This window comes from Helianthus annuus, chromosome 2, assembly GCF_002127325.2.
Source record: "Helianthus annuus cultivar XRQ/B chromosome 2, HanXRQr2.0-SUNRISE, whole genome shotgun sequence".
Classification (NCBI taxonomy): domain Eukaryota; kingdom Viridiplantae; phylum Streptophyta; class Magnoliopsida; order Asterales; family Asteraceae; genus Helianthus; species Helianthus annuus.
The window spans coordinates 47,384,621-47,411,124 of NC_035434.2; the positions used below are offsets into that span (position 1 = coordinate 47,384,621).

General features: G+C 37.9%; 2 protein-coding genes across 2 annotated transcripts; both read right to left on the reverse strand.

Annotated features, from left to right (window-relative positions):
- Nucleotides 1-20,865: 20,865 nt before the first annotated feature.
- Nucleotides 20,866-21,749, reverse strand: LOC110888426. Its single transcript, XM_022135952.1, has 3 exons — nucleotides 21,434-21,749; nucleotides 21,085-21,335; nucleotides 20,866-21,015 (listed from the first exon to the last, which is right to left on the reverse strand). The coding sequence occupies exons 1-3, from the start codon at nucleotides 21,747-21,749 to the stop codon at nucleotides 20,866-20,868; spliced, it is 717 nt and encodes a 238-aa protein (XP_021991644.1).
- A 50-nt stretch (nucleotides 21,750-21,799) lies between these two features.
- LOC110888417 lies at nucleotides 21,800-26,254 on the reverse strand. The gene is made up of 8 exons (XM_022135946.1): nucleotides 26,182-26,254; nucleotides 25,867-26,076; nucleotides 25,772-25,774; nucleotides 25,467-25,721; nucleotides 24,946-25,384; nucleotides 23,930-24,861; nucleotides 22,613-23,830; nucleotides 21,800-22,518 (listed from the first exon to the last, which is right to left on the reverse strand). Exons 1-8 carry the CDS (start codon nucleotides 26,252-26,254, stop codon nucleotides 21,800-21,802), a joined length of 3,849 nt encoding a protein of 1,282 aa, XP_021991638.1.
- Nucleotides 26,255-26,504: the final 250 nt, after the last annotated feature.

Below are 26,504 nucleotides of genomic sequence, written 5' to 3' on the forward strand. Positions count from 1 at the left end.
AGAAGACCAAGAGGGACTCCTTCCCTCTCAAAACCCTAAATCTCTAAAATTCCATCAATTGAAAGCCAAATTAGTGAAGAATCGAATGCATGAGCTAGGAATTCTGATTATCTAAGTGTTCTTGATCTCAAGTAAATGAAATTTCTTGATTTGATGATGTTTGATTATGTGGGTTTAATGTAATTAGTGAATGTAATGCAAAAATTTAGAATGATTAATGGTTGCTATGAATGTCTAGACATTAATAGATGCTAAATTTCGAATATGAGTATGATTAGGGCAAAACCCACTTATATATCAAGTAATTGTTAGAAGTTGTGAAGTTCTACATGTTAATTTGATTGTTATTGATGAAATTGTTGTGAATAATGGATTTCGAACCATATGTTCAAGGTCAAAATAGTAAATTAAAGATTAGGGTAATGATTTTTATTATGAAAGAATTAGTTGATTTATTTGATGAATTTAGGATGAATGTGTTATAATTACTTGTACATCATGCTTAGAAAGTAGTACGCACACCAAGTGTTCGATGAAATGTCTAAAAGACAATAATACGTGAAATTTCATGCAAGTAATGAGTAAACAGATATAGTTCATGTGAAGATTATGTAGGGATAATGTTGAGTATGCTTTATGCTTGTTTGAATGGATTAACAAAGGTCATATATGAGATGTGAATTTGATATGATTGTTTATATATATAAGCATATATGCTAATAAGAATGCAAATGTAATGACATGAATGTGTTGGAATCATGTCAAAATGGTTGAGAGCATGGAAGGCTAAACGGGCTAAGAAGACTCAAGTAAAGCAAACGCAAATACGAACGCGCAAGGTAAGTGAACTCCAAACTTACCCCTTTTGTTTGGTAGTGTATTTATGATATATGGTAATTGTTGAATGCAATGTAAGAAGATATGAATCGATGTTATTACTAAGTTAAGTTTTAATGGAAATGGGTTGGAAGAGGTTAAGAAAGAGATTTGATTAAGTTTGGGTAAGAAAGGGAACTTACATAATGAATTATGCATAAAGATGAATTAAGGAGTTATACATGTAGGATGTAAATTATAAGTATGTGTACGTATAGAAAGTGAATACATGCTTGAGTGGGTATTTAGTTATATGTTTGAATGAATAAAATGAGTTATGTGTCCTTGAGGACATGTTTCTATGAAGGGAAGCTAATGACACTAACCGTTTTTTCTATTGAGAATTAATGTGAATTACAGGCATGTTAACAAAGGAAGTGAAGGTTGACTCCGCAACCCAATGCGAATGATCGAACTGATGGATGAAGGGGCTTGTATAAGAAAAAGCATGATTGTTGGTGCATGTTTGTGACAACAGCTTAGATTTGGTCTTTGGATATCTTGTAATTAGTTAAACGATAAACAGTTAGCGGGTTTAGCTTTGTAATAGTTAGTTGTAATGTTTGGGCTAACTAAACCCAAAGGATTGGGTGATGGGGGGCGAATTGGGCCTGTCCAATTCGCAACCCAGGAGTCTTTAACCTAGCCAGTTGTGAACCTTGTGTTATATAAACAAGGTTAGACATTAGGGTTAAAGTTAATCAGCCAAAACAGAGTTTGAGAGAGACATAATTTCGTGAGAGCTTGCTTGGACGAAATTAGGGTTTGTGTTTAGGGTTTGATTGATTGTAATCAATCTTGATAGATAATCAATAAAACCCAGTTTGATTGAATTGTTGTTTCTGTTTCCTACACGTTTTCTGTTACAATCTGATCTAGAGGATTCCGCACTCTAGGTTAGATAAACGATTCTGTGAAGATCCATAACATCAAGGGGACCTACAATTGTCCCCTTGATGTTATGGATCTTCACAGAATCGTTTATCTAACCTAGAGTGCGGAATCCTCTAGATCAGATTGTAACAGAAAACGTGTAGGAAACAGAAACAACAATTCAATCAAACCGGGTTTTATTGATTATCTATCAAGATTGATTACAATCAATCAAACCCTAAACACAAACCCTAATTTCGTCCAAGCAAGCTCTCACGAAATTATGTCTCTCTCAAACTCTGTTTTGGCTGATTAACTTTAACCCTAATGTCTAACCTTGTTTATATAACACAAGGTTCACAACTGGCTAGGTTAAAGACTCCTGGGCTGCGAATTGGACAGGCCCAATTCGCCCCCGATCACCCAATCCTTTGGGTTTAGTTAGCCCAAACATTACAACTAACTATTACAAAGCTAAACCCGCTAACTGTTTATCGTTTAACTAATTACAAGATATCCAAAGACCAAATCTAAGCTGTTGTCACAAACATGCACCAACAAACTCCCCCTTGACAATAGCTTCATAAAAACTTTGTCTTTAGTCAAAACTTTGTCTTTAGTCTTCTTGCAATCTTCAAGTAATCTTGCACTGTCTTTGGTCTTTGGATAGCTTCAGCTTTAATAGCTTCTGTCAGCAACAGACTGTCAGCAACAAACTCCCCCTAAGCTGATGCATCCAATCACCAAATCTTCAACACGTTAGCGTTTGAGTAAACTCCAGTTTAGCATTTGCACAGCAATCTTCAAACTCTTCAATCTTTGTCTGCAATATAGAAAGGAGGTTCTACCATGCATCCAATCAAACTCTCATCTTCACACGTTACAGCAACTTCTCAGCAACAAACTGCTTCAATCTGTATACTATAAAACAAACATCTCGAGAAACCATAAGAATTTTTCAACAAAAGTTAAATAAATTATTATTTTTCAAGAGATTAGTTAAACTGTATAACAGATTAAGCATTTTCAATTTCATCACCAACACGCAAAACTTTTTGTTCAACACACAAGAACCTGCCTGATTGAAAATTTTGAACTCACTTTCTAACACCGTCTCCCCCTATCAGTAACAATTCCTCCATGAATAACAGTTTTCCGTACGTTAAGAATTTTAAACAGAAAATGACACTATTTTTGGATTTTTATATTTTTCTGAAAGCAAGTAAATAAACAAAAACAATAAACACTCTATTTTTGTGAGAATCACTGGTAAGAAGATCATATCAGCACAAGCAAACTGTTTCACACAATCATATAATTCTTTATTTAATTTTTCGTGAAAAGCAGTTCAAGACGATTACCAGTATGTTTGTCCTCTTAAACAAAATGCATGAACATTTCAAGTACCATTCATTTTCTGAAATACGAGCGTGTCCCACTTCAGGATATACCCCCACGATCAAGGTATGCACAAAGATTCATCGTAGTAGGTGAGTATACTGAATTCATACTTTAAGATATCCTGACTGTGTCTAGTTCTGCATATAAACTGTTTTATCATGTTTTAATTACTTAACTATGAACACCCAAATAAATACTAATCAAATCCTGGAAATATAAACAGCACACTCTATCATGCAAGTATCCTCCCTACCACATATTTCACAAGTCCAATCCTGATTTCTGAAATCTTAACTGGGAATAGGTTGAGAAGAGAACAAAATAGATCTTTAGTAGAGATGGTATAATATACAGATCAAATGAGATTTTCTCAGTTTGATATAGGTTTCTTGGGTTTCTTTTGGGCACTTGAGGGCCTCTTTCGGGTGTATTAGATCTATAGCGCGACAACGAACAGCTAGGTCAGCATGTATCTGGATGCAGCAGAAGCTGTCGTTGCCTAGCACCTCCAGGTCAGCATATATCTGGATGCAGCAGAGGAGGTACACGACTTTTTTCAGAGAAGATTTCAGAATCAGATCAAAATTGTGTGTATCGGGAAATATACAGACATTCAAATAGAAATGAGCTAATTCCAAGTGACTATCTTTCCTGGGGTCATGTACAATTTTAGTTCTAACAGACAGACAGCCAAGATATCCCTAGTTGAAACAACAGTATAAAGACCCAAAACTTCAGATTTTGGCAATCTATCAACGCAAGAATTAAGGTCATTAAACCATACACCACTAATGTGTTCCCCACTCATATTCAGTTCATTTATGTTTATATCACATTGGTAAGTTGATTATTTCATGCTTTTTGCCTACTGGTACATCATATGATGAAGCTGCTATCACACTTAAACAATTTAGGTTCAACTTCAGTGTGACAGTCTAACTTGCTGATGTACTATCATTTCTCCTTTTTCACACAGTGAAATCTCATTTTTGATTTTCTATTTTTTTTTATGTTTTTGATTTTTCAATTTTTTTTGTGTTTTTGATTTTTTTTTTAGGAAAAGCAGTAAACTATTTACAAAAATTCTTATGAAAAACCAGTTATTCAGGATTCCTCATCCCGTTGAGTTCGACTAAGTGTTCAAAGCGAGCCCTGTCAAATGCTTTAGTATAAAGATCTGCCAGGTTATCCTCTGTGTCGACTCGATGTAATTCAATTAGTCTCTTTTCAGCACAATCCCGTATAAAATGATGACGTATGTCAATATGTTTTGTGCGACTGTGGTTCACGGGATTATTAGTTATTGAAATAGTGGCATTATTGTCTATCATAATAGGAGTACGAGTGAAATCCAAACCGTAATCGCGCATCTGCTGTTGAATCCAGAGAACCTGAGAGCAGCAGCTTCCAGCAGCAATATATTCAGCTTCACACGTAGAGGTAGACACACAGGATTGCTTCTTGCATTGCCAAGACACGATCCTGCCTCCTAAGAACTGACAACCACCTGTTGTAGACTTTCTGTTCGACTTGCATCCTCCAAAGTCTGAGTCAGTGTAAGCAACAAACGTCAAATCACTATCAGCTGGATACCACAACCCAAGTTTAGGTTTCCCTTTCAAGTAACGAAGAATCCGCTTCACTGCTTTCATGTGTGACTCTTTAGGATTCGCCTGATATCTGGCACACAAGCATACGGCAAACATGATGTCAGGTCTTGAAGCAGTCAAGTACATCAGAGAACCAATCATTGCCCTGTATTGAGTAGGATCAACGTCTTCAGTACTTTCATGATCTGGGCCAAGATTGTGATTTTCACATATGGGTGTGTTGGAAGTAGTGCAATCATTCATTTTGAACCGACTCAAAATGTCATACACATACTTTGTTTGATGAATAAACATCCCATCCGCCTTCTGTTCAACTTGTAATCCCAGAAAGTAAGATAGCTCACCCATAGCACTCATTTCAAACTTGCTCTTCATCACCTGCTCGAACTCTTTACACATGCTTTCATCAGATGACCCAAAGATGATGTCATCCACGTACACCTGTACCAGCAGAAAATCTTCCTTCTTCCTCTTGATGAACAGTGTACTGTCAATCTGACCTCTTTCAAAACCATTCTTTATCAGATGTGTAGACAGTGTCTCGTACCACGCCCTGGGAGCTTGATGTAACCCATACAAAGCCTTATCAAGTTTGTACACTCGATCTGGATAATCTGGATCAACGAACCCATCTGGTTGTGAGACATACACCACTTCTTGGACTTTCCCGTAAAGAAACGCACTCTTCACGTCTAGTTGGTAAACTTTGAAGCCCTTGAAAGTTGCGAAAGCCAGAAACAAACGAATTTCCTCCAACCTTGCCACTGGTGCAAACACCTCATTGTAATCTATCCCTTCTTGCTGATTGAAACCTTTGACCACCAATCGAGCCTTGTTTCGCGTGACTATACCTCTTTCATCTTTCTTGCACCTAAATACCCATTTAGTGTCAATCTCTCTTTCACCTTTAGGAAGATCAACCAACTCCCAAACTTTCAACTTAGCAAACTGGGCCAATTCCTCTTGCATAGCTTCAACCCATGAATTGTCTTTAAGAGCCATATGAATGTTCTTCGGCTCCTCTTGGGAAATAAAGCAACTATACAAGCATTTATTCACAATCCCAGTCTTCTCAATCGAAACAAATAACCCAGTATTCGCTGCTATGCTTCTTCTCGTCTGAACACCTGCAGTAGGATCTCCAAGTATCATGTCAACTGGATGATCCCTATTTGCTCGTGTAGTAGCAACCGCATCGACTTCCAAATTGTCACCAAGGTTTGATCCAACCTCCCCCTGAATATGCTGATCCGCAAACGGATTAATGAAATCCTCCCCCTGATTGGGTTCGGGTTCATCGTCACTTGAATCAGTATCAGCAGCATCTTGGGAAGTTTCAGGAGCATCTGTCATATCAACATTTGATCTAGGCATGAACTCGCCTTCATCATCTCCATTTATCACTGTTTGAATCAGCTGAGACTCATCTGCATTGGAAAACTCAGGAATATTAAATGATTTAAAAACACTTTCATAATCATATAATATAGCTGGTCCACTCGTTGACTGTTGAGGTTTGTAAGAAGTAATTTCTACATTAAACACAACCTCAATTTTACCAGTTTTTAGATTAAAAACCCTTTTATTCGGTGCGCCAGGTACGTAACCTAGAAAGTAGCCCTCGTCAGCCACCTCACCGAATTTTTGTTTATCTTTACTTCGCACAATGGTGCAGGGTAATCCAAAAGGTTCAAAGCCTTCTAAGTTTGGTTTCTTGTTAAACATTAATTCATGACAAGTTTTGTTAAAACGTTTAACAGTCAAAACTTTGTTTAGGACATAGCAAGCTGTATTCACAGCTTCTCCCCAGAAAAGAACTGGTAGCTTAGAATCTGAAAGCATTGTCCTAGCGGCTTCAATCAACGTCCTGTTTTTCCTCTCAGCAACTCCATTCTGTTGAGGCGTATAAGGAGCAGAATATTGATGTTCAATTCCCTTGCGAAGACAGTAGAGATCCAGAATACGATTCTTGAACTCCGTGCCATTATCACTCCTTATCCTCTTGATCTTTGCATCATGGACGTTTTCCAATTTTGTAAAAAGATCTATCAACATCTCTGCTGTCTCATCTTTTGTACCTAAAAAGAAAACCCATGAATAACGTGAGTAATCATCAGTGACAACTAAACAATAGTACTTTCCACCTATGCTCCTCACATTCACTGGACCGAATAAATCCATGTGAAGTAATTCGTAAGGGGCATCTATGGAATTTACTGTTTTTGATTTATGAGGTTTCTTATGTTGTTTTCCCTTTTGACATGGAAGACATTTGTCTTCCACTTGAAACCTCCGCAATGGAACCCCTTTCACTAGCTCATTTCTAACAAGATAGTTCATTTTGCGATAGTGAATATGGGCCATGCGTCTGTGCCACAACATCGATTCAGCTTCAGATGCTTTTGATAGTAAACACGCCACCACTGCAGTTGGATCCTTAGCACCCATGTCCATGACATAAGTGTCATTTCTCCTTGCCGCTCGCATCACTATCCAATCGTCCGGTATTTCCAAACCTGGTTTCAACACTAATGCTTCAGTCTTGGTAAAATGGACCGAGTGACCCTTGTCGCAGACTTGTGACACGCTCATAAGATTGTGCTTAAGCTGCTCCACATAGTTCACTTTGTCCAGCGTGATCTTCCCATTGGTCACCTTTCCTCGTCCAGTAATTCTACCACCTTTCGCACCCGCAAAATTTACTTGTCCTCCATCATATTCTTCAAATTCAGTCAACAACCTCGCATCCCCCTCACGTGCCTGGAGCAGCCACTATCAACATACCACAAGTTGATAATCCTCCTTAGCAGCTCCTGCACACACCAACCAAGAAATTAGTTAGATTGGGGGACCCAAGCCTTAATGGTCTTGGGTCGTCCAAATTCACCAACCACCGGAACATCCATCCAATATCCATTACTCCTAACTGGAGTCTTGGATCTTAGACCTGTTGGAATTTGATTTTGACTTCCACTAGGTCTTTGGTCATGAGGGTTCCTATGTGTGTTTGGACTATTTGACCTTTGAAAATTTTGATTTTGATTCCAAGAAGCATTATTATTATAATTTCTAAAGCCATTGTTATAAAAATTTCGACCACCATAATTTTGGTATCGATTTTTATATTGACCTTGACTTCTGAAATTATTTGTATTTTGATTGTTCATTCTTGGTGAACTGCTTCTAGGTCTCTCAAATCTGCCTGGTGGAGATGTAGGCTGAAATCTAGGTTGATTTCTTTGAAAGCGAGGAACTTGTGGAGTTCCTTTTTCAGCCTTATCCACACCAACAGCAACTTTCTCTGGTTGCTTAGGAGCAGATTTCTTTGGAGAGTTGGACTCTCTCTCCTGCTTATCACCATTTATCTCTGGTGACTGCTCTCTCTTCCTCTCATTCACCTGTACTTCATTCTTTTTGTTAGGACAACAGCTAGCTACATGTCCTTTGGTGTGACATTTGAAGCATGACATCCTTTTCGAAGACTTCTTATCTGAAGCCTTTGAACTAGATTCAGGCATTGATGATGATGCTTTAGAAGAATCTGGTTCAGTTTGCTTAATTTCAGAATTTTCGTTGTTTTTATTTTTAGCAAACTCTACGTTCGATTCATTTTCAATAACAGCTGTCTCATTTTTCATGTCACTTCCTTGAACAAAATTTATCTTTTTAGCAAAAGTCGAATTTTTATTCTTAGGTTGTGAAGTGTTCTTTTTCAAAGATGGTTTGCTGTTATTATCCTTCTTAGCATCACCTTTCTCAGACTCATCACCTCGACTTGCTGTGGAACTACTTGGTGCTGTTGACATAAACTTTCTTAGCTCATCTTCATCAGGTAGGAATGAATAATCATGACTAAGAGGAGGTGGGACTTCATTATAGCCTTGGAATCCCACACTAGTCTTGTCATTACTCTTCTTTAACCCACCCATCATATGTTTCATAACAAAAGTAGAATCCCTGAATTGACCCAATTTCTTTTCAAGTTCAACAATTCTGAGTTGAGCATCTGACAACTCTTTGTTTTTATCAGAAATCTCTTTTGTTTTTTCAGCCATCATGTCATGAGCTAAGTCTATGACTTGAAGTTTTTCATTTAATTTGCAGGTTACGGCTTCAATTTCACTTTCATAACCTTTTATTTTCTTCAAGTATGACGTTTCATTTCTTTTAGCAAAAAAGTTTGATTCTTTAATGTTAGACATTTCGCTTACCAAACTTTTGTTTTGTGCAGACAACCTGTCAACCTCACCCTGCAGTTCACGACATTTTAAACACACAGAATTAGATTTTACCTCTCCTGTTTGTTTGTCAAGGTTGGCCATTAGAGCAGCAAGCTGAGCTTCCAATTGTTTATACTTAGCATCCTTTTCCTCAGCTTCTCTTTCATATTCGGACTTTTGTTTTTCATCTTCAGCACCTGTTGTCTGATCAACTTTCTTTTCTTCAGCTCTATTCTCTACCTTCACCTCAGCATCCTCTTTCACTTCAGCATCATCTACTTTAGCTTCACCATCATCGACTGGAGTAATCTCTGCCATGAATGCTTGAGTGACATCCCCATCATTTTCTAAGTGAATGCTCCAATCATATGAACCCTCTCTTGCAGTAGAGATCAACGCCTTTGAGCTAGAGTTGTTTGATGCATTCCTGTTGTTTGAACTCTGGCTCGAATTATCTTGCTTTTGTTTCTGACATTCCCTAGCAAAGTGCCCATAACTTTGACAATTAAAGCACCTCACTTTGGTCTTGTCGAAACCAACACTCCTTCCCACAAACTTTCTTCCTGTTCTGTTCATGAACCTTTTCACACGCCTAGAAATCATGGCCATTTGCCATTGCAAATCCATCTCTTCAAGATCATCAGGGTCAATCTGATCATAGCCTTCATCTAAAGTAGCAGGATCAGAAATCTTTCCCTGAATATAGTTTTCATAGGAAGCAACAAACGAAGCAAGTAGAGCCAGATGCTCTTCAGCAGACTTCACACTCATTGGCATTGACTTAGCACTAGTACTCTGCTTAGAAGCTGACGATTTCTTAACTCCTGATGATCCTCCTGAAGCAGCAACAAAACACACATCACCATCCTGATTCACCATAACCTGCTCATTCTCACATGATAAAAACGCAGTAGCAGAGTCGCTAGAAGCGTTGTGAGATGAAGAAGATGTAAGCCCATTGTACACTGCCGGATCTTGAACCTGATCATATCCAGTATCTTTCTTCTTCATGCTGAGCTCATAAGCTCTCAACTTTCCTACAACGTCTTCAAGCTCTTTTGTTTCATAATCTGCTTCCCCCTTGATCATTAAAATGTAGATATCCCACTTAGTAGGCAAAGCATCTAGCAGCTTGTCATTCTTCTCTACATCAGAATAGCAATCGATCTCATAATTGTCCATTTCTGACATCAGATGGTAGTAACGAGTGATGACGTCTTCAAGTGACTCATGCTTCATGTACTTGAAAACAACAAACTGCTTCTTCAGTAGATCAATCTTGTTCTTCTTGACATCAGCATTACCAGCGTATCTTTTCTCCAAAGCATCCCACATATCCTTTGAGTTAGTGTACTTTTTGAAGGTATGTTTGATGCTATCAGGTAACGACATTTTGATTGCAGCCAAGGCTCTCTTTTCAGCCTCATACATCTTTTTATCATTATCTTGCATGTTTACATATTCTGTTCGACGTGGTCTGCCCTCAAAGTCGTGTGTAGGATTCACGTAACCATCTTCGATGCATATCCACATGCGCGTATCCTAATATTCAATGAAGGACTGAAAACGATCCTTCCATGTTAGATAATTTTCCACCTTCATCATCTTAGGTGGTTTGTTGGTAGTACCAACCTCATGCTCCATCTTCAACAGCTCGTTCAAAGTAGACATGTTTGACATTTTAACGTTAACAGACTGAGAAAACCGTACAAAAGTCGTCCGAAAACAGTGGTTACCAAATTACACCGTTAGAATCGTCTCAAAAAGACGAATCCAATGATATATAATGTCAAAAACCGAAATCGGGATTTTCCAGACTTTTTTTTTTGTCCTAAAAATCACACGAGTTCAACGGTGCAAACGCTTCTGTCTAACGAGTTACGGATCAATTTCTATTTGCAAAACACCGAAAAATTTCCGACACTTGCCAACTGAAATTCCACCACTTAAATTCTCTCCTAAATTCGCTGGTTTTAGTTAAATTCGCTGGTTCAATAGTCTATTTCGCTGGTTGATCTGTTAAATATGCTGGTCTTGTTCGCTGAGATGTTCAAGTTCGCTGGACAGTTAATTCTGCTGGTCAAGTCAAATTCGCTGGTAAATTCGTTATAACGACGACTGGTAAATTCGTCGAAAATCGTAATAACTTCGCTGTGGAAAGTTATACGATCACCAAAGTCGCCTTTGGATTTACTTCGCCGGTAAGTTTGCTGGTTTAAGTTCGCAGATCAGTCAAAATCGCCAAAAGCAGTTAATTTCGCTGGTCAGTCAGCAAAATTAATCAAATTCGCCAAAAACAGCCAAATTCGCCCGGTAACTTTGGAAACTCAATCTGATCAAAATACTTGATGATTTTCTGATTCTTCTAACAACTTTCTGCAAAATCAAAACAAGCAAATTATCAGTGATTTTCGAAAATCAACAAGAAACAGAACGAAGAACGCGAAGAACACGAAGAACAGTCTTCGAATCTTCAAGTGTTTCCAGCCAAAATCCTTCAAACAATCAACTAAAAACAGTCCTGCAAACCCTAAAACCTGCAAAACAGCAATCAAGCAAACCAGAATATCAAAACAGCCAACAAAAATCAAAAATCAAAATCAAACACACCAAAATTTTCGAAAATTTTTAAAACCCTAATTATCAGGTTTCAAAAATTTCGAAATTTTACTCCCTGTTTCTGCAGCAAACAATTCTGAACCGAGCAATCAAGAGCCTAAGGCTCTGATACCAATTGTTAGAAGATTTTTTTCGAAATGTTGGCACTCCATTATGCATGTGTTAAGATTTTTTTTGTACTATGTCACTGGTTGCTAATGACGTGATTAAATGTGGTGACTGCAGGCTGTACAGGGTTATGGATATTTCATCAAGAAGTGTACGCGGTTGAAGATCGAGTCAAGACATGGATTGTACGTGGGTGTGTATATGGTCACTTAATTTGATATATGTATGTTAGTTTTTGATTAATTTATAAAAAGGGATTAATGTATTTAAGTGAAAGAAAGAATATCATGAAAGAAATATTAGGTATGTATTTTCCGCTGCGAATCTTAGGTTGAAACATGTTAGGGCGTTACATTATCAAGGCGGGAACAATCAAGGATTCCAAAGGCAATATCAAACGGGTAATGAACACGGTGGGTCTTTGGGTCAAAGCTTTTTTTGTGGAAAAGAAGTCATGGAGATGTTGAAGGTGATGCAATTGGAGATGCAAATGAGGAACCAAATGGATGATGCTCGCATTCAAAAAGACGAAACCCGAGATAAAGCAATTCAATCTTTGACCATCCAAATAGGTCAACTTGCAACCGAAGTGGAAGATTTGAAAAAAAGGTAAAGGTCAATTTCCAAGTGACATTAAGGTAAATCCTTCTCATAGTTCATCTCATAATATAACATTAATCATCTAAGTGTTTTGAGAAGTGGTAAAGAGTACAAAACTAACCCATCACCGGGTTTGGTTGATGGGGTGGTTGAGGATATTACGGGTATGGAGAGTGAGGAAGGGAATGACACACCCATAAATTTTTCTAAAAAAACCAATTTTGAAAAACCGGTAACAAATAAAGAAGTAAAAGATAAAAACGAGGAAGGGGGACCGAGTCAAGTTCCATTTCCTTCGGCTTTAATCGACCCGGGTAAAAAGAACTTTATTTCAAAATAGGGTCCACAAAAAGAGAGGAAATGTGGGAATTGTTCAAACAAGTTAAAGTTAATCTCCCATTACTCGAAGAGATAAAACATGTATCCACTTATGCCAAATTTTTAAAAGAACTATGTACTCAAAAGAGGAAACAAAAAGTGACTAAACGGGTTGATTTAATGGAATGGGTAAGTGCGGTATTAAAAGGGGATCTTCCTCCTAAGCTCCAAGATCCAGGAACGCCTCTAACAAATATTCCAGTTGGAAATTTTCAAATGTCGAGGGCGTTGCTAGATCTCGGAGCTGGAGTTAGTATTTTACTGGGGGTTATATAAACAATATGATTTTAGTCCATTGAAGCGGGTTGAGACAATGGTTGTTATAGCTGATTTGTCCCATAAGCATCCCCGAGGGATTTTGTGGGATGTCATAGTAAAAGTTGATGAATTTTTTTATCCTGATAATTTTCAAGTCCTAGATTACTCATCTGCTGACCAAATTCAACAACAAAATGTTATTTTGGGTTAGCCATTTTTGAACACCGCTCATGCCGTAATTGGTTGTCGATATGGTACGGTCGACATGAAATTCGATAATACAAAGATGAGACTGAATGTTTTTACAAATGTTTCTAACTCTTTGGGTGGTGATGAGTGTTTTATGGCAGATTTAGTCGACAGGTGCGACCCGCACGAGTATGAGGAAGATACTTTGGAGACGTGTGTTTGTGATTTCTCTAAACAGGTACACACATGTGCTTTGAGGATGGAGGAGCAAACACAAGAGGCTCTAGCGGTCAAAGAGGGGCGACCACCATGGACCCACCAAATCGAAAGTTTACCGATGGAGATAAATTCGGATACAAAGCCCTCATTGGAGTGTCCACCACAAGTGGAGTTGAAAGAATTGCCGAGTCATCTAAAGTATGCATATTTGGGGGACAATGACACTTTACCGGTGATCATTGCTTCCAATTTGGAGGCGGCTCAAGAGGAGGGGTTGTTGAGAGTGTTGAAGGCTCACAGGGCAGCTATAGGGTGGATGATAGCCGATTTGAAAGGTATTAGTCCATCCATAGTCATGCACAATATTATCACTACCGAGGATGCAAAACCAACCCACAAGACACAAAGGAGGTTGAATCCCAACTTGAGGGAAGTCGTGAAAAAGGAGGTAATAAAATGGTTGGATGCGGGGGTTATCTATCCTATCTCCGATAGTGCATGGGTGAGTCCTACACAGGTAGTGCCGAAAAAAGCCGGCATTCAGGTAATTAAAGATGAACAAGGAGAACAAATTGCCACCCGACCGATCACCGGGAGGCGAGTGTGTATAGATTACTGTAAATTGAATGCCGCTACCTCCAAAGACCATTTCACGATACTGTTTATTGACCAAATTATTGAAAAACTTTCCGGTCAAAAATATTATTGCTTTTTAGATGGGTATTCGGGATATAACCAAATTGCAATCCACCCGGATGACCAACACAAAACCACTTTTACATGTCCGTATGGAACTTTTGGTTTTCGACGAATGCCATTCATATTATGTAATGCCCCAACCACTTTTCAACGATGTATGATGAGCATTTTTTCAGACATGGTACAAGAGGGTATTGTGTTGGGTCATGTAATTTCTGACCGGGGGATGGAGGTAGACAAGGAAAAAATACGGGTTATTTCATCTTTGCCTCCACCGGAAAATATCAAGGGGTAAGATCATTTTTGGGACATGCTGGTTTTTACAGATGATTTATTAAAGCTTTTATTGTAATTACCAAACCTTTATGTAATTTGTTATTAAAAGATGTTCCTTTTGATTTTACTAAGGAATGTTTGCAAGGGTTTAATGTTTTGAAGGAACAATTGGTGAAAGCTCCTATCCTGCAACCGCCGGATTGGTCAAAGCCGTTTGAGATCATGTGCGATGCTAGTGATACGACTATTGGAGCCGTTTTGGGTCAAAGGGTTGATAAAAAGCCGGTGGTGATTTATTATGCAAGCAAGACGTTATCCGAGGCGCAACTGAATTACACCACAACTGGAAAGAAATTGCTTGCGGTTGTGTTTGCCTTGGATATGTTCAGGTCTTATATTTGGGGGAGCAAGGTGACTGTGTATTCGGACCATAGTGCGGTTCGATACTTGATGGAAAAGATGGATGCAAAGCCCCGTTTGATTCGTTGGTGCTATTGTTGCAAGAATTTGATTTGGAAATTCGGGACAAAAAGATATGTGAAAATGTAGTGGCGGATCACTTATCCTGAATTCCATTAGAAGGCATTGATGATGCAAATGAGATCAACGAACGGTTCCCCGATGAACAACTATTAGCCGTGTCGACCGCACCATGGTATGCTCACTATGTTAATTATGTAGCCACGGGTGCAATTCCGAGTCATTGGACCAAGAAGAGAAAGCAACAATTTATGGTCCAAGTAAAGTAATACATATGGGATGAACCGGACCTTTTTAAGATTGGACCAGATCAAGTGATTCGGAGGTGCATTCCTGAGACGGAAATGTTGGAGATATTGAGTGCTTAAATGTGAGTTTTATTGGCCTACAATGTTTAAAGATGAGTGTGGGTATGCCCATAATTGCCTAAATTGCCAAAAAGTGGGTAGTATTTCGAAAAGGGGTGAAATGCCCTTACAACCCATTTTGGTAGTTGAGGTTTTTGATGTATGGGGCATAGACTTTATGGTCATTTTCCAAGCTCGAATGGGTTTTTATACATATTGTTTGCAGTGGATTATGTCTCAAAGTGGATTGAAGACACAGCTATAAGAACTAATGATCATTCGGTGCTTTGTAAGCTTGTGCAATCAAATATCTTTGCTCGTTTTGGGATTCCAACGGTCATAATTAGTGATGGTGGTTCACACTTTAAAAGCTTTAACTTTGGGAAGTTGTTGAAACGCTACAACGTGAACCACCGAATCGCTACTCCATATCACCCGCAAACTACTGGACAAGTTGAAGTGTCCAACCGACAAATTAAAGAGATTTTGATGAAAACGGTGCGGGTGGATTGAAAAGATTGGTCGAGCAAGTTGGACGACACGGTATGGGCATACCAAACGGTCTATAAAACTCCAATTTGTACAACCCCTTATCGGTTGGTATATAGGATGGGCTGTCACCTAACGCGGATTATAATGAAGCAGGGAAGATACAGAAGCTTCAATTGAGTGAGGTTGAAGAGATTAGAGATGAGGCATATGAATGTGCATCCACATATAAAGACAAACATAAAAAGGTTCATGATGCAAAGTTACGTAAACGAACTTTTGAAGTTGGTCAAAAGGTGTGGTTGTACAACTATAGGTTGAAGTTTTTTGTGGGAAATTGAAAAGTAAATGGATGGGGGCCCTACGTGATCACAAGAGTGGGTCAATTTGGTGATATAGAGATTGAAGATGTTCACACTCAAACGAAGCAAGTGGTGAACGGTCATCGGCTCAAACCGTACTTAGAGGGAAACGACATCAACAATCTCGAGCTTGACAAAGTGGGTTACATTCTACGCCCATTGGATGAAGAAGAAACTTGAGAGGCCCAGGTTTGGTAGTGTAAATATCTCGTTTAGTGTAGTTTAGTTTCATTGTTTTTAAGCAATTGTCGTACTCGTCTAGAAATGTGTTTGAAACAAGTGTGGGAAAATTCTTGAGAATTTACTTTAACACGGTGTTGAGGACAACACGAGTTTTTTTCATGGGGGGTAGGGTAATTTCCCAGTTTTTGATAAAATTTATATACCATAAAAATTACAAAATCTAAAAAAAACATCAAAACTTGAAAAAATGGCCAAGTATTTTTGCCCAGAAGCCACCGTACCTTAGGGTGATCCCGTAATTTACGGTGGGCCTGGGGCAAATAAAACCATTACGCTCAAAACCTTTCCTTATGGTGTGAATTTTGATCCAGAAGCTACAGTAGCTTACGCTGCCCAGCGTAGCTTACGGTAGCCTCTGGCTACCTGAAGGGTCGCTGTCGGCAAGTTTAGTAATATAATAACGTAACAACACCCTAGCCACACGAATTCTGCAAGTCCCCATCCACATATTCTCATCTCCTTTCTCTTTCTTTCACTATCATAAGAACCATAAAGCTCCTAACTTCCAACCTCCATTAATCCTTCAATATTTAACGAAAACTTGTGATTCTTGGGTCAATTTTGATTAAAAATTCGCAAGCATTCTGATTTTGGTCGTGGAATTGGGAGAAAACCACGTATTAGCAGTCAATTTTGAGTTCTTAAGTCTGAAAATTTTAGGGTTATTGTGGGATTCTTGGTTTTCTTGGGAGTTCTTTGTGTTCTCACCTTCAATAAACTTAAGGTATGCAAATTTCTCACCCTTTTTCTTAGTGCATTATGGAATTGTAAGTTGTTGTTGATATATGTTCTTACACACACATGCTTTTATGAGTTTGATGATATGAACTTGTTAATTTACAAGGAACTATGGTTGTTAGATGTGAGATAACTTGTTAAAAATCTGATTTTTTGGGAAAATCTCACCAAGGTAGGAGACATCATGCCCAAGTGTGGGGATATTGTTAGGGGGATGAGAATACTGATAGTGGTTGTTTGTTGTTTGTTCATGTGTTCTTTTCAGGATATGGGTAGAAAGGGAAAAGAACTGGTGGGGTCTTCAAGTTAACTTGAGAACCTACCACGAAAAAGAAGATTAGTCCTACATGCTGATGTGAATGAAGAAGAACAACAACAACAACAAGTGGATGTTAGTCCCAAACCAAGATGGGATTCTGGTCCATTAGATGATCAGCCGGAGTATTGGCAGCCGATTTTGTTCCACGAGCAAATGAACAAGTTAAAGGATAGGGTTGCGGCGTTCATCTGCGAGAAGGAGGTTAGAGAAGCTGACTTTGGGCCATTTAATGTCGTAGATCGGTTCAAAACTTTGGGTTGGGAGGTTGCATTTAATTGTTACGACCGTGATAACAAAAATTTGTTCAAACAGGAAATACAAAAGTGGATGGCCACTCTTAGATCTCCCAAGTATAACGAGCCGCAACAGATGAAGTTAACTGGGACAATGAACAATGTTGATATGGAGATGTCTTTTGAGAGTTTGAGGAGGTTGGTGAAGTTTGATAGCAATGCAGCAAGATAGTACATGTTCCCAAGTCTTGACGATTTGTACCATAAGCCTGAAGCCCACCCCCGTTGGAATTCTATGTTGGAGGCTTTATTTTTACCTGGTACATGGAGTGGCACCCTATATAGGAGGAATTTAATAATTGAAGCGAAATTGCTGTTGATGATATGTGTGTGCAACCCACGAAATGGTGACAAGGTGGAATTCTGATATCCTGAGGTGCCCATTCTTTACACACTACTTCACGGGGCACCGCTGTTTCCACCCCGTTTCTTGGTACTCAATAACATTTGGATATGCCGAAACAAAGTGGGACGGAGAATCATTCCCCAATGTAGATTAATCACGACATTGTTAATGATGTATGGAGCTATTGGGTTAGATGATAAGGGTGTATGAAAAGGCATAAGCCTTTTGATCTGAAAAAGTTGGGTATGGGGTGGAAATATCAGGAATCGGAGCGGTACCACAAGTTGAAATGCGAAGGTCAACGATGGAGAGAGTTGAAAGTGGATGCACGGGAATTAAATCCGGGCGAGGCAGATGGGCCCGAGAGTTCCGATGATCCCTAAAGTGAGGATGACGACTACGCCGATGAACCGGATGCTGAGGCAATGGAGTGGAAACAAGGGGGTTCAACCCGAGGCGGAAGGAGACGTGGTAGGCCTAGTGTGTTCGATTATACTCAAAGACAAATGGATCCGAACTGGGCTCACTATGGTACAATGCAAGAAGTGATAGGAAATGCACGACCTCCGACGTATACGGATTGGGAAGAATCGACCCAAAGCATTTTCAATCATGCAAGCATGGATAGGTTGATGAAACAGAACTATGACCGCTAGGAACAATGGAACAAAACCAATGCTTATGCCTTCGAACAGGGTATGAACAATCGGTATCTCGATGAACGAAACCGGCATATGCATGATGATTGGCATGCGGGCCGACCAGTTGTAGCAGATCCCCCGATTGTGGATTATTCAATGCTACCACCATATGACGGTAGTGTGTCTTATCCCACCCCACATTTACACCATTCCATGTGGGTGGATCCACATCAAAGCGAGGGGAGGCAATTGCCAAGTCAGCAAGCCGAAGAAGGAGGAGGTAAAGGTAGTAGTGGTACCGGTCCATTTGGATTCGGAAAGTTTTTAAAGATGATGACGTCTATCTTTGCACTTCCTCAGCCGCGTTACTATTGATCAGGTTGTGCTTTATCCTATCGTACATTTTTGTATATATTTGTGGGTTATGTTTATAGTTGGGTGGTTAGGGTGGTGTTTTGATGTTGATGTTTTCGGGTTGTGAAAGTTTTGGTGATTTTTAGTAGTTTGAATATAAAAAAGAAAAAAAAAACAAAAACAGATTTGTGGTTTGAGTGGAGAAGCAAAATTTGATGTTGGTATGTTTTATAGCGATCTTTCCCTTCCAAAACCATACATTGGGGTCAATGTATCCCAACTATGGGGATGGGGGGAATTTTTTAAACTTTTGAAAAATTTTGAAATCAAGCGAAAAATGGTCTAAAATTGAACACTTAGTACTAAAACCGCGTGACACACCGACAACCCCGTACACCCTTTCTTGGTGACAGTCTGAGCCACTTATTTGATTTATTAAAGACTAGTCATTTACCCGCGCGATGCGGCGGGAAACATATCACTTAGATTGGTGTGTTTAGGGCTATGTACGGGACGGTTCGGTTTTGAGCCATAACCAAAACTAAATTCGTGATGCAACGGAAAACACAACACTTGTTAGTAATTCTAAGGGTGTGCATGAGAAGGTTTAATTCATTTGGGTCATAACTAAAATCTAAATTTTCGGTTAAGGTACTTTAAAAAGGGTCATGGCGATTTAAAGAGTTTTAAAAGGACGTAAGCAAACCGAACTGTGCGAAGCCAACAAAAGCACAACCATAAGCTCAAAACTAATCAAACCAATCCGTTAGTTTATCAGTCGTCCCGTGATATATTGTATAGTACTTAAATTAGTTTTCTTATTTGTTGGCACTCGTTTTTTCTGTTGATGAAAACCGACCTGAAGTTGAAATGTTAATAAGCTAATAAACTCAATATTTTTAAATTATGAACTTTATATTACACAATACGGGTCAAGTTATTCTACAAAGGCTTCTAATTGTAAGAAGTGTAAGAAGGATTTATAGAGTGACAAGTGTCCAATGACCTAACACTAAACTCACTACATCACCACCAAAAAACCTAAACACCCACCCCCACCCCACCCCACCACCACCCAAAAACCTAACCCCCCCCCCCCAAAACCTAAACCCCCACCCCCCACCCGGCAAAAAAAAACAAAAAAAAAAACTATACCTCACAAAAAAACCCCCAAAAACCTAAACCCCCCCCCACCCCCACCCCCCAAAAACCTAAAAAAAAACCTAACCCCCCCCCCCAAAAAAAAAAAAACCTAAAAAAAAAACTAAAAAAAACTAAACACCCACCCCCACCAAAAAACCTAAACCCCCACCCCCACCCCCTCGGCAAAAAAAAAAAAAAAAAATTTTAGGGTGGGTGATGTGGGGGGAGGGGGGGGTTTAGGTTTTTGGTGGTGGTGGATGTTTAAGGTTTTTTTTTTTTTTTTTTTGTAGTGGGGTTTTTTTGTGTAGTGGGTTTTTTTAGGTTATTGGACACTTGTCACTCTATAAATCCTTCTTACACTTCTTACAATTAGAATCCTTTGTATTTGATCCTAATCCTACACAATACATCTGAAACAGATATTCACCACCCCGCCCCCACCCAAAAAAAAGAACTGGACGTTATAGATGTGTTTTGTGCTATCGCGTTTTGATAGAATCACAATTAGACAACTGACTTTCAATTTATCCAATCATTTATTTAATTTACTTGCCACATGCAATTCAAGAAACAAATCAAACAAACAAGCAGCAAGTTATATATAAAACACTAGGTTATCAGCCGTGGTAACCACGGGTTGATTTATTTTTAGGATATTATTAATTATTTATTATTATTTGTCGGGATGGTTAAATAAAATTGAAGAGGATATACATACATTGATTCAATTAAATCACATGCTACCAAATATCTACTATATTAAAAAAATGTAATTAAAATTACATCACAAGTTACCAAATATCTCCTTGTAAACAACATTTGATGTCTGCTTCGAAGGTTTACCATCAGCATCGTACGCTAAAATTTTGACACCTTCTCTTGTCTTCACTCTCGATAAAGCAACGTACAACTGGCCATGACTAAAAACTGGATCCTTTAAATATAGCCCAACTCTTGATAAAGACTACCCTTGACTTTTGTTAATTGTCATAGCAAAACATACTGATAACGGAAATTGCCTTCTTTGAAACTGAAACGGTATCTTCTTGTCAGAAGGAATCATTGAAATCCTAGGAATATAAACTCTAGTACCAATATTCCCACCTGATATTACTTCAGCTTCAATAACTCGTTTACCGAGAAAGGTTATTTGAAGTCTAGTTCCATTACATAGACCACTTTGTTGATCAATGTTTCGAAGAAGCATTACCGGAACACCAACTTTAAGAACCAACTTATGATTAGGTAAACCGGCTATTTTGAGAGCATTCAAATTATCAGCCGAATACAAATCTTGTTGGAAAGAATCAAGTACTTGCTCAGTTTGACAGATACTGTCAGAGCTCAAATACTCTTTTTCTTCACCGGAAATAACGAAAGTAAACGATCATTAATTTCATGAACAACTTCATTTTTTGGTGCTAAAATAGCTCTCTCAGAAAAGAATCCAGATTTTTTGTAATTTTCTAAAATTGAAGGATACACAAAGTCGATTAAACTTTGTATTGGATCGTCCAAATCAGTGATTGCTAAGTCATCCGGTATCTCTATAAGTGCTTCACCATCATTTTCTGAACCAACGTTTCCTTCACCAATATCAAGTAGCCATCTTGTAAATTTCTCAATAGACTCAACGTTAGATGTTTGAGCTCCAACTGTCAACCTCATGTTTTTTGTTAATTTTAACACCTTACATTCTGACCATATATATGAAGAACTCAAAGATGCATTGACAGTTTGTTGTCTAGTACCATTAGGAATGACCGGGAGGATTTGTCTAAAGTCCCCACCAAAAACAATAACTTTACCGCCAAATGGTTGTTCAGACTGGTGACCCATAGAACGTCTTTCATTGTTTTATCTAGTGCCTCAAAAGCATGCTTGTGGACCATAGGGGCTTCGTCCCATATAATCAACTTTGCCTCTTTTAGTAGGTCAGCAACATCGTCGTTTGGCTTAATGTGGCACATGGAGTCTTCTGTCAAGTTAATGGGGATTTTAAACCTAGAATGTGCCGTCCTTCCTTTAGATAGCAATAACGAAGCAATACCACTCGAAGCAACATTCAACACAATCTGTCCTTTAGATCTAATTGCAGAAGCCAATGGCTTCCACAAAAAAGTCTTCCCAGTTCCACCATAACCATATACAAAAAACAACCCTCCATTTTGGCTATTGATTGCATGCATAATCTCATTAAAAACCTTCGACTGCTCTTCAGTTAGATATTCTTTCATTCGACAAAACTCAGTTTGCAACTGATTTGTGTCTTGGGATAATTCATCGTTGATTAGACGGTTGGTAATTTGACGTAAAGAGTGATGATCAGGATAAGGCATTGTAGTAAACTTACTTAAAGATGAACCATTGGAAATTAAATAATTCTCAATTTCAAACAAAATCTGATTCTTCAGTTGATCTTCAGGAAGCGTTAAATCTAGAAAAAGCAAAAAAAAAATTTGGAAAAATTAGAAAAAATTATATATAATAATGTAAAACATATAGGTGACAAAATAAAATAACTCATTTACCAGGGATATGTGTCTCTTTCCGACGTCTGTACAAAATATCGTCTCCTAATAAATGCCACGTTTTATCCCAAACAAATTCAGGTCTTGTTATAGTATTTGTTAACAGCATTGTGGCAAATAATGCTCTTAAATACCGACAATGACCATCAAAACTTGCTTCTTTAATTGCTTCAACATATTCGTTGTCATCATCTAGAAGACCCATTGCATAGCATGCGTCTTTAAAAGTGGGGAATAACTCTCCATTAACTGTTCGAATATCTTCGAATGATTTGGGACCCCTGACTTTGTTTAGTAGAATCCTTAAATAATAAGGTTCACCAGAAGCAATTGAAACGGAATGAATTCTACCAACAGTTTGATACCTTTTTCGTATTTGCCAGCGTCTATCTTTTACATTCCAAACATACTTTTGTGGGAACTCGACATAGGTCAATTTACATGCTTCGTCATCACGTTGATTTAATTCAAACCATTTCAAAAACATCGAAGAAGCAACAGATGGTTTGCTCAAGACATCTTCAATATCATCATCTGCACCATATACAACATTATGCTGACCAGGTAAATGAAAAGGAAGCCTCATTACAGCAGGATATCTATAATGCACTTCGTTGGAGAAAATTCTCCAAGAAGCTTCACAAGCAGATATGTATCTACAATCGTAGTACTCTTTTATTTCGTCTTTTGGTTTCTGAATGCTAGTCCCTTCTGCTTCGCAAAACACAACGGCGGTAGCCCGGTCAGGACCTTTGTTAATGTACTTGAAAAGGTACTTTATGGAGCCTGCTTGGTTACACCATTCAACGTTAATATGAGCTTGGTATCGTCTTAAAAGACTTTTGTTATACGGTACAACACTTCGATTGTCAAGTTGAACACCTTTCTTTATAACAGTAATGCCACAATCTCTTCTTCGATAAACCGGAAAACCACTTGAGTCAATAATAGTTTGAGCAGAAAACTTTTTAGGAAATCGTTTAGAACATCTTTTGTCAACCATGCAAGGACAGCTCAAGTTAGCATTCCCACAAGGACCGTGAATCATATACTCAGACACAAGTGAGTATAACTGCGGATCTTCGGATTTGTCTAGAATTTCAGCTGAAATAAAAGGATCTATGTGATCTACGGTGGGAAGTTTATGATCCACTTTCATGAATAAACAAATGTGTGCATGAGGTAGGCCACGTTTTTGAAATTCAACGGTATAAACAACTGCATAAGTTGAAAAGTGTATGTGTTAGCAATTACAGATATCTAATTTATGTGCAATTAATAAGATATTCTAAAAAAAATATAACATAAAATACACACCTGCGTTTATTTCACCAAAAAAATTGTTATCCTTTAAATCTTTAATCATTGAATCCAACTTCATCTTGAACAATCGACATAGTATATCTGGTCTGTCTTCTTGTTTAATTGAAGTATCTTTAAGAAATCTTGAAATTTCAGGCCATTTAGGATTGCATGTAATGGTTATGAAAAAATCTGGGTATCCAAACCATTTACATAAAGCCATAGCATCAAGGTAGTTTTGTTGCATGAACCGAGCCCCTCCAGTAAAGGAAGAAGGCAGAATTACCTTTTGACCGGTGTTCGATAAATTTTCTTGACCTGTGTGCTTATACTTTTGTAACTTTTCAAATGTCTCGGATCGTAGATTCTTATGCTTACCACGTATGAAATTTAACCTTTCACTTTCAACCATAGTGTAAGTGTCAACCAAAAACTGTTGGAACAGTCTTCTTCCGTTTAAAACCAAAGAATAACCACTAATGCGATCCTGTATTCGATATGCAAAGAATTCACGCATTGTGCATTTTGGTCGTATTTTTTTCTTGGTTGTTACACCATCCCTATGAGGAATATCAATTCTATATCCATCATCACCAAACGGGAAAAAAATAGGATATTGGAGAGCAAGGTAGGATGGGTGTAACTCACTAATACGTTTAAGCATACCAGCTTGAGTTTCAACAACAATGTCACGACGATCAACAGAAGCATCTAAATCGTCGACAATCAAAGCAGCTACTTCAGTCGAGGATGGCAGATTATAAGTTCTTCCATCTTTGTCTCTGTTGTAAATAAGTCGGAGCTTAAGGTTTGCTCCAGGATTTTGTTGAAAATGGTTTCGTACCATTCTGTAAGATTTAACCAACTCATTATGGGAATCTAAAAAATCTTTAAGGTATTCAATTATTTCGACGTCCAACTCCTGTTCATGTAAAGTTACATGTTGCCTGTTATGAAAGTCAAAATAATAAATTAACTATATTTATATAAATGTAATAACCGAAAAAAAGCAATTTACAGAATTAACTTACCCCAATACACTTTGTCTGTTATATACCTCGTTCTCAGTATCGTATATGTATAGTTGAGAAAACTTAGCTTGCTTGCCATTAGCTGGTTTTAGACTACCTAAGCTATGAAAATTTTGACCACCAATTCGATATATGAATGGAGCATTTCCCTTGTTTATTTTCGAATCAACCTTTCCACCCATTGATGTAAAAGAGAACATACAATTATATCGTCGGATATTCTTTAAGAAGAACTTGCTTCTTTGATCTGACATGTGGAACAAATTTTGATACGACGGATTTGCCTCCTTTAAATTTGGTAACTCAACTTTCCCATATCCACAACATAAACCATAACATAACTTGCCCAATGTCAATCGACCTTTTCCACCTTCGGAAGTCCATAACTTGGCATGACAAATATCACATATTAGAACTTGATCACCATGATCGACGTAATCTGTATAAATTTAAAAATAGATTAACAAAATTATTAAGTATTTGTAATTTACAGTGAGTATTAAATAATAACAAAAATATACCATTTGAAATTCCTTTATAAGGATCTGGAACAAAAATTTCAGCATTGCTAGGATCACCCGATTCCAAGCTTTGCATAACTACTGGGGATAAATCACGTGACTTGTGCTTCAGTTTGCGCTTTCCGGCTGACAACTTAGTAAGTGATGTTCTGTTTGATGTTGAAGTCGAATTGGTATACGTCAAGATATTTGAGTTAATCGAATATACGCCAGGGGTACATACGGAAACATCGTTGTTTTGCAAATTATCATTACCTGGAGAATACATTAAAAAGGATATTAAAAATTATATCCTAATTACTAACTGGCTACATTCAACAAAAAATAATTAAAACTTAAACTATACAGTATTAGTATTACGTGTACAACCTAATATAAATTATTAAAAAGTATCATGTACATAAGTTTGTATCAAGTAAAGCAGGCATACCATTCAGAGTTCCATGTAACGGGATTGTCGTATTTATATTATATGTAACATTAGAGACTTGAGATACGTTTTCTTTCCCACGTATGCCGACATCAACGTTTGTAGTACAAGTTTTTTTCTTTCCCTTCTTTTTGTCAATTATTGCTTTTCGGATACTTCGTCTTTGTCCACTATCAATAACTGAATAATCTCCAACAAATAGATAAATAAATAAATTACTACTCATTTAAAAAAGGAAGTTAACATATAAAATGATTTTTCATTAACACACATAGAAATTCATACCAGTAGAAATGGCTGAAAGAGGAATTCTGTCAAAATCACCTATATCTATAATTGGATTATTAAAAATACCCATAGTTATTAGTGGTTTAAATAATTTATTTACACTTACTATTAGTATATGAAGATAGCGTAGCATCTACACTGCTCTGATAAGGGATTGTCATATCTATCTGATTTGTAACATTAGATACGTGACATGAGTTTTCTTTATCACTGTTTTGGTCAAAAATTACCGAAGCAATTAAGTGATCAAATTAGTTAAGTGAGGTAGTGTGCTAAACAGTGTGTTGAAAATATGCTTGTTAGGTTCTTTGGAAAAACAG

Excerpts from the sequence above, each read along its gene's own strand:
- LOC110888426 (XM_022135952.1), bottom strand. The coding sequence starts at position 21,749 with ATGAGGTTGACAGTTGGAGCTCAAACATCTAACGTTGAGTCTATTGAG. Across the intron at positions 21,336-21,433 it reads ATTTCCGGTGAAGAAAAAGA|CCGGTTTACCTAATCATAAG; the intron begins GTATTTGAGCTC and ends CTCTCAAAATAG. Across the intron at positions 21,016-21,084 it reads GAAGGCAATTTCCGTTATCA|GATCCAGTTTTTAGTCATGG; the intron begins GTATGTTTTGCT and ends CTATATTTAAAG.
- LOC110888417 (XM_022135946.1), bottom strand. The coding sequence starts at position 26,254 with ATGGGTATTTTTAATAATCCAATTATAGATATAGGTGATTTTGACAGA. Across the intron at positions 25,385-25,466 it reads TTATAAAGGAATTTCAAATG|ATTACGTCGATCATGGTGAT; the intron begins GTATATTTTTGT and ends AAATTTATACAG. Across the intron at positions 23,831-23,929 it reads TTTTGGTGAAATAAACGCAG|TTGTTTATACCGTTGAATTT; the intron begins GTGTGTATTTTA and ends CAACTTATGCAG.